The following is a 12576-nucleotide window of genomic DNA, read 5'->3' on the forward strand; positions in this document are numbered from 1 at the left end:
CTGCTTTAGTGGAGACTGCGTTCACGGTAAAAGCTGAATATGTCAGCTCAATCAGAAATGACCTTTAAATTTCTATCCTGGAATCTGTAACGCTTCAGCTTTACAGATTGAATAGAGCCCAAAGTTATCATGAGCCATGTTAAGAAAAAAGTCAGGTTATATGTAGAAATTGGGCATTCTATTCCATTGTATTGAAAACTCTTTTAAAGGACAAAGAATTGACAACACTGCCTTGGCTTACGTCCACTTAACCAGTGTTTTATTTCTACATAATACATGACAGGGAAATGAACATGATACTCATCTTGAATGAGGATCCATCCTTATGAAAATATAGTACACATCATTAGACCCCTTCTTGCCATGTACCAGAGCACCGAAAATATAATAGCAACTGTGAAAAAAGCAAAGAATACGAGGAAACATCTGCTGAAACAAAAGTCTGATGTGTTATATGTGCCTGAAAAACGGTGTACTGTGAATGGACCTAACAGTGGGTGCTGCAAGCGAGGGAAGGTGAGAGAGAGAGCGAGAGGTGCTGATGGGTACCTTTACAGTGTTTTCAGTTCAAACTCTAAGGCAAGGGAGGAAAGAGTAAGCAAACATCTGTGGTGTAGAGGAAGGAGTAAGGATATGTAAGTTGTTTTTTGGTTGGTGCCATTCAGTCTGAGGGTGAGTTCAAGGGGAATGGTGTTCACTGTTAGAATCTTTCAAGTCTGATAATAAGAATGTGTTGTAACATGTTAAATATTCTCTTCAAATGAATGCTTTGCTCTTGTTTTGTTTGTTTTCACACTCTAAAAAGAAGAAACATTTTGGTAATTTATTTTCAACTGACTGCTCCGAGACCCACAAACTGACCACATGATGCTTTATTCATCTTGACAACAAATAAATTAAGTTTGATTTCATATAAGACTGTTTTTTAGACAATTGACAACAGTGTTAGTGTAGAGCCTTTATGAATGAATAACTGCTGATGACAAGTGTTGTGAAGCATTATGGGTATTGTATTTTTTCCCAGAATGGCTGCGGATCCGACTTTTCTTGACCTTTCTTTCCGAGCCCTAAAGGTCCTGAAGCTTCTGCGCATGTACGGGATTCTCTCATTTACTCAACAGTCTCTGCTTTACTCGTAGAGAACGGGCTACTCTGGAGAATGGTGCTTGTTTAATAAAGTTAGATCAAAGCTGTCTGCAAAATCACATAATGAAAGTATTTTACAGAACAGAACCAAATCTAATAGGATGTAGGCCTATAACGTTACTGTAAGACAAAACCACTAAATATCTTATGAAATTTTAGGATGATTGTGCGAATGGTCGCATGTTTCTCTCATGGGTCCAAAACTCAACAGCGCACGCCACTAGGCAAAATAGACAGGTAGGCTATGCTACAGTTTGTTAACACTATCTGCTCTAAAATTCACTCACTGTACATCATTCAAAACAACACTGTAGGCTACTTCCAACTCTGTATAACTCAAGATTTAAATGCATATCCCCATGAAACTGATTGAGATCAAATGTTTGGTTTTCAGATGCTGTATGGATGTTTCACCAGTAAAACGTATCATTAAATATTGACAGTGAGAAATTTGAAAGGCTGGAGACAACAAAAATGTGTGTCTAAAGTAGAGGTAAAGAAATAAGTGTTTTTATGTCTTACAGTGCAATGTTATGCTATTATATTCGGTTCTGTTGAATACTATCATTATGTGATCTTGCACACATTGATTCAGCTTTGTTTAACTTTATTAAATGAGAGTAGCCTGTTGTCTACGAGTAAAGCGGAAACTGTGTGAAGTAGAAAATCCTGCACATGCGCGGAAGCTTCGGGACCTTTAGAGCTCAGGAAGAAAGGTACAGAAATGTTGGATCCGCAGCCACTGCGTATTTCTTTTCTTTCCGGTGGTACTTCAATGGTACACATTGCACAATGTATCTTCCTTAAATTTTCTCTGATATAAATCCAAGAGCTACCCCAAACAGATAATACATGGTTTTGCAAATACAATCATCATAGAATAAAATTATTTACATCTTAAAATATTTTTGCTGAACAATCGGGTACGAAACATTGCAATAATACCACTAGATATCCACATAATATGTATATACTCAATTTGATAATTTCCCACATAAAAAGGACCATTCATTTTTAATTACTGAATGTGGGAATGAAAAACAAACACAAGTGGACCATTCTTTAACCAGGAGCCTGTGAAAGGTACTTGATGAGTGAAGTTTAGAAAACAACAATAAGAACATCATGGCACATCAGTGTTTTCTCCACAACTGTCTGTCCACAAACTCAAGGACTACAGCCAGCCACTTCTAGGCTACCACTGTCTCCATTGCTTCCCGTGGGTTATGATGGGATGCCACAGGGGCTGAAAGGATGCCACTTTTAGCAGAGCAAGCTAACGCCACAGAAACCCAGCTGTTTTTAACCAAAACCCAGGATATGCATGGCTGGTATGTAGCTAGTTTGGATTTGAGAGAATCACCTCCCATCCACAATAAGATGGACTATATGAAGTTGTCTATGGAAAGACATTGAAGCGGACTCTGCTATTCATTTCAAATACTCCTCTGGTCTGAGAGTGAAGGGAAGGGCATGTCCCTCAGCCTGCTGCACTAGGGCTCATATCTTAGGTAGTCTTCCTATCCTCCCTCCTCCCTGGTCTTCCATGCGGCCCACCTTACCACCGCCGCATTCCCTATCCGACCTGACCGTGACAGTGACGGATGGCCCGGCGTGTCAGGAGGGAGTCCCTCAGAGAACACCCGCCACCTCCAGGAGAAAGTCTGACTCATCGGCCTCGGCCTGCTGCCAGTCAGCGCTGGCCCAGGGGCAGCTCTGTGTGTACACAGTTTTCACACCTGCACAAATACCCAGGCCCGCCAGGAAAAGCAGCCCACCTTCACCCATCCCATCCTATCCCCTGCTCTACACCCTCTCCCTCACCCCACCTGGGGCACTACCGGCTGCCTGATTACTCCTCCCCCCTCCTCCTCATCCTCTGCAGCTCCCTGCCTGCCTACCACTGGTTGTTCTGAATGGCTGTGTATATTCTGTCTTCACGGTAGCCCTCAGAGTTAATTGAGTATGGATCTAACCACTTCAACATGATATAGGTTCTCTCTTCAGAGCAAACTCGGATTACATTTGAAAAGTTAATGAATGAACAAAATAAAAATGACAGTACATTCTGGATTTGTAATGTAGAAATAAAAAAACACACATACTTGTGCACTGCACTCAGTTACATAAACATGTGGTAAATCCTCATTGGACGAGAGTAGTGCCCAATGAGACAACCAATGAGACAACAACCTTGACCAACGCTTTGTGACGACGACATTGGGACAGAAATAAAATGACAACAGTTTTTAACTCACAACCAATATGTCTGTTTATAAGAGCAATGTAAAAAATAATTTACATGAACATTAAATATAACTTAAAAAAGTATAACACTCTTAATAAATAGTTTTACTATTTACACCATTGCTAAAAGACGCAAAAATGACTAATTTACCAAAATATAGAAGCAGCAAACATTACAGGCATGAGGTACAGCAAAGAGATCCTGTGGTGGCTTACAGTAGAGGTGATGTTCTCGTATTCAAACTTCATTTCATAACATCCTGGCTTTATGGCTTTGGAACAGTACCTTGTCCAATACAGAGAGCACATCAGAAAACTAACGTGTCCAGGTTGTGTCCAGGTTGACACACAAGCAGTCACATTCTGTAGAGACTCATATCCCTCTCTCCGAGAGTCACCGTTTCTGGTCTCCAGACTTTTTAATAACATTGATGAGGATGACGACACAAGATAAAGAGAGGAGCTGTAGATGAGTGAAAGAAAGGGTGTTGAACAAGATGACTAGTCATCAGCCTGTAATGTTTGTCCAGTTTGAGGATGAAGGGAGGGTCCAATGGCAAGATAACCCTTGGGGAATTCCATGGATGGCTTTTCAGAAATCCTGTGTGAGTGTTAGCAGGTGATGATGATCCACAGTACGGTTGTTGGCTTTGTGTAGTGAATGCTGTTGAATCTCTCCCTACTGGTAATATCTCTAATGAAAGCAGCAGTATAGGGAGTATTATTACATACCATTTGATAATATCAACATAATACAGTTAATTTTACCAGGGATATATATCGTATAAAGTGTTAAATGCACAATTGTCGAGGCTGATGTAGGCTTTTTGATGATGAATGTAGTGTCCAGACAGTTGCGTTACTCAGGTTTTCAAAGTCTGAAAGATCTCCAACTTTCGAGAGTCCATTTTTTTGGTCGTTTCTTCATTTAGTTATCCATTCCGCTTGACGTTCCATGGTTACCATGACACAATTTGCAACAAATACATAAGATGGTGGATTACACAAACCATGGAGCGAAAATAAAATGTTTGTCCCCTAACCAGGAGGAACACAAAATACGTAAATGCTTACATATCATGTATAATATTTAAAAATGTGTACATCTGACTTTTTGATATTTGAACCTACATAAAAAAAATGTCCCAGGTTAAATAGCCTTGATACAATAATATCGTTATCATATGATAATGGATACGAAATCTGAGAAAGTCTACGATGAATGTACAAATCATATTTGACACTGGCTTCCTACTGGGCATGATAATATCAGGTGCAAAGCTAGTGGGAATACAAGACACTAATCACAGGAAAGCTAATAGTAATATCGTAGGTGTCTAATGACCAGAAACATCACACACTTTATCAAAACACCTTTCTGACAATAGCAGCTTCTAAACGGTTTGAATTATATATTTTTCTTCGTAAATGGCAACTAAAAAGTGCAGTAACTGAGGTCAATAATACAAATACTGATTAACTAAGACAACATTTTGTAAAAAATAAAATAGAAACTAGAAAAATTAAAACAAGAGAACAATTTTACGTTTTTTTTCTCACGTAAAAAGCAGTATTACACTGAAAATGTTATATTTACATTGTACATTTGACGTTGTAATGTATCCCTTCTTTCCTGTGTGACGTGGTATTGTCCTATTATCTCTCTAACCAGTCTGTATCTATGAAGACCTGTGATTGGTCAGAACGGTATATGGGAATATTCTATGGTCAGAGGGACCATTCCATTGGTCCATACCAGATGAGAGAGTTTACTATAGAGTTATTGGTTGTATAGAGTTTTAACCAGATAGCCCAGCGATGGTTGAATCATGAAGCAGCAACCTGTGGACCTTATGCCAAGCAGCCTTCATCACCATATGTTGATGGGCGTTTCGTTCAAGGGCTATGAAAGGAGATGAGTAAGTTCAGAGCACAGAATAGCAGCCATAAGTCTATTGAAGTAAAGGTGGTTGTGTGGTTGATGGGGGGGGGGACACACGCTCAAATGTCACAATACTGACAAAGTGCCAGGGATGGCACCTTCAGCACGAATTGCTGCAGAGGTAAGAAAAGGCCAAACTGGGCTACTAAACACATGCAGTCTGTCAAGCCATTGGGCTCAAGAGAAGCCAGGACAACAGTGTCCTGGGCATATAGTGTACTTCTACTACTGCTGCACGAAAGGATACTTGTTGACAATGAATACATCCAGATGCCATCTATACTAAAATGAGGAAAGCCTCCTATTTGTTTTTATGTGTATGTGCTATTGAACTATGCCTATTGAAATCAAGGCTATGCTATGCTGCTGAAAACAGTTTGAGGGTGTAGTTGTGAATAAACATTGACTACATTCAAGAGGTTATAACTGTGTTATCAATTACATTCTTGAAGTCATTTTAAAGTCAGTAATATGTGTTGGATTTTGTATTGCGTCAACATTGCTTTTGGTGTAAGATTGGATACATTTCTGGTGTATTGTACTGGACTGCAGAAACTAAGGAAAAATAAATGGAAATGTGAGGTGTTATGTTTTTCGAGGCTATTTCAACTGCATTGTTTCTCTACTAACCCTTTGCAATGTTGCAGGAGTTTTTATTCTAGGTTTAAGTTGAGTGTACTGTACACGCAGAAACAAGTGTCCACTAATGGAAGGTGTTAGGAGGTAAGCGTTAAGGCAGACGGGGCTGACTCCGTCCAACCTCACTGGGTAGTAATAGTCTGCAGAGCTGGTCATATGGCAAAGTAGCAGCAAACGTAGCAGCAGCAGCCACGCTGACACAACTGGTTTATTTTGTTGCAGCCCTATATAACCGGTTTTAAGTTCATAAGTACTCTACCTCTTTCCCACATTCACTTGTTCCTGTGGCATTGTAATATGTCTTAACTTCCTGTTATATGTTAGATATACTGAGTTAGACCTCTCTGGTTTGAATCTCTTTACCAATATGGCCGGCTATATCCCCATCAACGCCTATTCTTTCCTATTTCACATCTGTATAAGAGCAGAGATTCTAAACCTATGATTTCTGAAGAACAAGAAAATGCATTTCCACCAAGAGAAGGCAGAGGGCACAAACTGTCAGTCTGATCCCTGTGCTGTGCTGGCTCCAGGAACACACACCAGCTCTGGAGTAATACAACATGAGGGTACATCAAGTGTGTTCATGCTATAAGTTATTTTGGCAATAGCTCTTCTGCCTGTCATTCAGTGCCACCATTGATGACTTCAGCATACCCAAAAATAAAAGATTCCATATGATATGGATAACGTTTCTCACTCTGTTTCTTTTTTCCTTTGGTCTAAAAGGAAATAATGAGATTGTACGGCAATGTCTTTGAAATGGACACAGAAGCTGACACAAAACTGAAAAAAGGCATGCTATCCAGGCTTGGTTTGTTTAGTTTTTTTGTTAATTTTTCTTATCCTTCATTCAAAAACCTTTCGGTATTTTTGTTTTATTTTTTTCTCTTGCTGTAGAAGTTTTGGTGGTTGGTGAATTTGCAGGTTTGTTCCTTTCTTTGAGAAATGGGTTTTCCATTATAGCCTCTCTAGTCTGGTCTGTTCATCTAGGTCTTTCCCAATGTGGAGAAGGAAGAGACAGGCATATGTTAGGGGGGTGCAGTATGGGTGGAGAGGTACTCCTGTAAAGCAGCATGTGGAGGATTTGAGGGGAAAGGGGGAGGGCTGGTGTCCCTCGGTCTGGGTGTCGGTAGTTTTGGGGCGAGGGTTCGGGAATCCGGTGGGGGGCGAGGAGGGAGGGTCACCCCAGGGAGTGGACGTGCTCGTCTTTCCTCTTCTCTGGAGCGTTGGGGTCTCGGCAGGCACAGTCTTCCCGTATGTCACAGGACATGGGGAACGGGATCACCTGGAGGGGACACACAGAGACACATACAATGAAACCTCTATAAACAAAGCTTGTTATAGGATTCAGTCTGTATTCCATTTCTCCAGGGTTCCAACACAATCAGGAGGACTGTGGCAGTGTAAGGGCTGATACAGTCCTCAACAACCTAATAACAACAGTGGTAATAGCAGTAGCGTGCCGTGGGCCTGGCGCCTGGGCCTTCAGTGAGGTCCTACACAGTCCCACCCGAATTAATCCACCTGTTATTACCATCATTTAGATGCCATGGCTCTAGACACTATACATTTAGACAGAAACGCAGTATAACCAGGCGTTGCGTCACCTTGAAATTGACATTTTTTTCAGAGAATTGCAGGGGAAGAGTACAATACAGTACAGTTCAACTAATAGGCAAGAACATAGTCGAGTGCAACAGAGTTATATTAATATTCTTCTTCTATCCATTTCTGGTCCACAAACTTTGAGCTTTAAGTCCCCCAAAAAATAAATACAGTGTGTTCACTAAACAGCGCATTGTCGCACCCAAAGCAGTTTCACCGTGATGATAAAGACACATAACTATTCACTGAAAATAAAAGAAAACAAATAATTTGCAACATAGGCTATTTGCCATTTTATTTTGTTAATATATAGGCTATTTAATATTAACGAAATAAAATGCGAAACATACATACACATTTAATAAAAAATAACATGCATTGTATGCCTACTCACCAAAGACTGATTATTAGACAGTTGCGTGCGCTTAGGGGATCGTGAGAAAAATGCTGCAAGGCCATTGAGGTTGGCAAAGAAGACCTTGCATTCTTTAAGCTTTGAGGCTCCTTGAGTCAGTACTAAATTTAGTCGATGTGCATAGCAGTGAATGAATAAGGCCATCGGTGCCCTCTCCTTAACTTTAGCCTGCACCCCATTGAGTCCAGATGCCATGACTGCTGCGCCATCAAAACACTGTGCCACAACTTTATCCAGACTACATTCATTTTCCTCCAAGAAACGGAAAATAAGAGCGGCAATGTCATCAGCTCGCTTGCCGCTTGTCACATCTTCAAACCGGATAAATCGCTCCTTGACTCCCGTGTCCGTCACATAACGCAGGACGAGTGAGAGCTGTAGCTCCACTCTGGTGTCCCCAAACGTTTTCAAAAGCACCATTGCTTGTAAGTGCCCAGCCGTACTTTGGTGTCTCGTTGCTGCCTTGGTTAGACAACTCAAGTTTGCAAAGCCAGTGTGGCTCCAAACACCAAATCGATCACTTGCAAATAATAGGCATTCCCAGCAGTACAGTTTGCAGTGCTTCTCGGAGCCTGTGAGCCATTGACAGCGCTCATAGTTGAAACTTTGAAAGTGGCGAACGAACGAACCCCTTTCCCGCCTGTGACAGGCTTTGTGGCGTCGGGCGACCTCTCCTTACAATGTCTAACTTTTCTTGAAAAGTTAGTCTTGAGAACGGCGTTATAATTATATCCTCGACCAAATCGATATCTTCTCCTCCTTCCGCCATTGTGGGTTCAAAAAACAGTTTAGGTAGTACGCGAATTAATTCGTTTATCAAATTCAGTTTCCTAGATCTGCATAGACCTGCCCATAGGACCTGCCTCTCAATATTGGTAATCCAATCAAAAGACGTGGACGCCCTACGCCTGCTAGCTGGCTCCTGTGTAACACTGGAGCCAGCCAGCAGGCGTACAATAGCCAACTCTAAAGCTGATTGGTTGACACAAAATTTTAATTTCCATTCACTTTAAGCTACAAGCGCCTGCACTGTTGATTCTGAAGGCCTAAGAGCAGATTTTAGACCCCTGGCAACACATGATGGCTGAATATGATTGGATAAAAGATCTAACATAAAGACCAGCCCTCCAAATCTCAACCTGGGGCTGGAAGCAGTGCAACCAAGAGGAAAGCTATGAAATGAAGAGTATAACTCTTACTCTGGGGAATAATTTAATACATATTTGTGGGAAAATATATTTAAAAAAAAATTATATTCTGATGATGTTTAGGCCAGCAGAGAAGGCCTTGCAGGCCCTGACGGCCCACCACTGGGTAATAGTGTCCGATGCCTCGCCGTCGACACCACTAGCGGGAAACGCCGCTTGACAAACAACACAAGCCAACTGCTGCCAGCCAATCCAATTGCGCCATATGAAGGAGTACTACGAGTGTTGTGAAGTGTCAACTCTCCAAGAAGTGGTGAGTGCCCACAAGCACATTCAAAATAGCCTCGGCGTACCATTGGCCGCCGCTGTGTAGCGTTTGACGTCACAGGCGCTTGTCGGCGGTGCGTCAACAACACCAGCTGCTGCTGTGTTGCTTCTCCAAGGGCCTGCTTCAGCTGTTTGGGTACACACAATGCATCCCCAGTCGCTCAAAACTAACTACACATGTGGCTCCAGCGAGTGCCTTGAGGATTCAGACCAGAGTATATCTGCATTCTTCCCCCCGTGGCTTATTGGACGGATTTGGGTCTGCTGCTTGTATTTCGTTGTCCTATTAGTGGCTTTGACAGAAGGGCCAGAGCAGTGACGCTAGATAAACACTGGCCACCGCAGCAAATAAAACAGCAACGAGGTAACAAATAAACTGAGTCATTAAGAATTATTAGGCCTAATAGCTAGCACAATTAGGAAGGCTGTTGGCTGGTATGGGACTTCAGACTTCAGCAGTCAGTGTCTCATCATCCTATTATCTGAAAGTGGAATTGTTTTTTGTTACGGCAACATACAACAGAACCCTGATTACAGTAATAACATCACTGAGTCATGGGCCAACACAATTAGCTAGTTCATTGGCTAGTAAGAGGAGATACAGTACAGTACAGCAAATGGGTAAGATTCCTCAGATCCCTCAAGAGTCAAGACTTTCCCCTATGGCCTCCAATGCTGTGGTAAGCAATGGTGGTATATACTGTAGAGTACAGTGCCCCCATTGGCCCTCGGACTCAGGCCTCCAGGGCCATTGGGGGTATGGGGTTTGTAGAGTGGACATCGGGGGCCCTGGGGCTGACAGAGGGAGAGTGCACCAGTGGCTGAGGCACGATGACGCAAGTCCGTCTTTGAAATGGGGTATTAAACCAAGTTGTTTGTGAGAGGGATTTCCTAATGGGCGAGGGTTGGGCGGCCAGCGCCAGGCTCTTCTGAGAAAACGAGCTCTCCATGTGACGAATTTACAAGCGCAGGCCGGACACACTTCAGAAACAGCTGTCAATCGCATGAACAGCGTTTCCTCTGTGCCTCTTTAGAGCCAGGCATGGGGCAAAAAACACCCTGCTCCAATTCTACCTTCTTTTCCCCCTCCTCGCTGTGCTCTCTTGCGTTCCTGCTGTCTGTTTCACACTTTCACTCTGTCTCTCTGTGTCTCTCTCTCCCTTCGGTCTCCTCCTCTTGCTGTCAGTCTAGCCCCCTTCTCTTTCAAAAATCTCTCCATTCCACCCAATCCCTCTCTCCCATAATCCTAACCCTACACATTTCCTCCCTCCCTCTTCCCTCTCACTCTGTGTGTTTATCTCTCTATCTTGTCGAGAGAGATGGTGGGTGGTAAATTCAGCATGGTTTCCTGTGACCTTGACCTCCAGGGTGGCTGGATCAGCTGCCACATCTGGCCCTGATCGGGGCTCTCCGAGGGTGGCTGGGAACGGGGCAGCCACAGGGGCCGAGTGGGGGCCAGAGAAAGGAGGACAGCCCCAGCAACATGAAAGCCCCCATGAAGGAGCAGGCATGTCAGACCCCTGACCCCCACCCCCAGAAACAGGCCACAATCACGCCAGGCCCCAGGTATGCGCGTGTCAGTCTGTGCTCAGTGGAGGAAAGTGTGTCTGGGGCTGGAGAGGACTACTCTCCAGCCACACACACACACACACACACACACACACACACACACACACACACACACACACACACACACACACACACACACACACACACACACCCTTAAAATCAACAAGACAACCAACCATGTTGGGTAACATCCTACTACTTTTCTACAGGTCGAGGTGTCCATGGTATCCATGATTGAGGAGGTCACTGACATATTGCATGCATTAAATTCATTAAATAAAAACGGAATATAATACGTGTCATGATAGAAGCTACATTCTCATCCACAGACCATGGAAAAAGAGAATCCCACATCTGGAATCAAGCTTTGTTTTTGTTTTTGGTATTTAAACACATTGAGTGTAATGATATGGAAAAGATCCCTTCTCTCATTAATATTCACATAACATTGGCTCATATGAACACAGGCAAGCAGATAAAACACACCAGAACTAATTGTGTTATTCCAATGAGAACCGCTGGTGATCACTCTCCACTGCACACCAGATACATGTTGTTATAACAACAAATGCAGGAGAGAGGGAGAGAGGGGGGGAGAAAGGGGAGGGGAGAAAGTATGCATGGAAGAGGGATAGAGTGGGAGAGAGAGCACTAAAGACAGAGAGGGAGAGACAAAGCGAGAACAGGAAAGAGAGTGCATGAAAGACAGAAAGCGGGAGAGAGAAAGAAAGATAAAGAAAGTTCCAGAGAGAAAGGAGGGCAGGTTTTGACGTTGCTAGCGCCTGGCACTCGACGTGAGCAAACAGCCGAGGCTCCTAAACCTGTGGGAAGCGTGTTTCCCCTGGAGAGTTACTACCTTTACTCAGTTGTGGAGAAACCCCATCCTCCCCCATCCTCCCACCTCCCAGACGCTTGTTTTGTTCAACAACCCCCTCCATCCTCCACTCCTACACTGACACGGTGCCTACTCTCCCCCATTCCCGGTCTGTACCATACCTCCTCTCCCCCTTAAAGACCAGGATTAAAGGAAACTATTTGGAAGGCATGAGCTGCTCGTTTAGGGATTGGGTTTTATTGCCGTAAACATTGCGTGGCAGGGCAGACATACGTTGATAATTAAGCCTTTTTTTTTTTAAGGCAGGTACGAAACCAACACTTAATGCTTGCTGACCAGAAGCCTCTAGCGCTGCACCACTGCTGGGCCCTGGTCCCCCGCCACTGCTTCTCTCCCCTTAATTGACTTGGCATGGGGACCAGAAGTCAAACTCGGTTGCCCTCAGATATTTAAAAATAAGAGCTGTTGATGCAGCGCACTCTCTACGTGCAGTTAGCCAATATACGCTGTGACCGCGGTGGAACTGAATGGGACGCGATGGGGCTGGATGCCCAAAGAGCACAAGACAGTTCAGTCAAAGACACTTCAGTGATGCTCAGAGCTTCCATTGAGAATCAAACGGAAAGCAGTCTATTGGTTCTGAGAACCGGTTCACAGTAAAACAGCCCAGGAAGTTGTGTTCTATGCAATCATAACATTT

The 12576-nt window shown here is 43.3% G+C and overlaps 1 protein-coding gene across 1 annotated transcript in view; it reads right to left on the reverse strand.

Moving 5' to 3' along the window:
• Positions 1-232: 232 nt before the first annotated feature.
• LOC139543420 (pappalysin-1-like) overlaps positions 233-12576 on the reverse strand; it is a 33123-nt gene continuing 20779 nt past the window's right edge. The window contains exon 9 of the mRNA XM_071349529.1: positions 233-7262. Within this exon, the coding sequence (XP_071205630.1) occupies positions 7158-7262 (105 nt within the window). The 3' untranslated portion in view covers positions 233-7157. The remainder of the gene's footprint in view (positions 7263-12576) is intronic.

Source organism: Salvelinus alpinus, chromosome 18 (genome assembly GCF_045679555.1).
Source record: "Salvelinus alpinus chromosome 18, SLU_Salpinus.1, whole genome shotgun sequence".
Taxonomy (NCBI): Eukaryota; Metazoa; Chordata; class Actinopteri; order Salmoniformes; family Salmonidae; genus Salvelinus; species Salvelinus alpinus.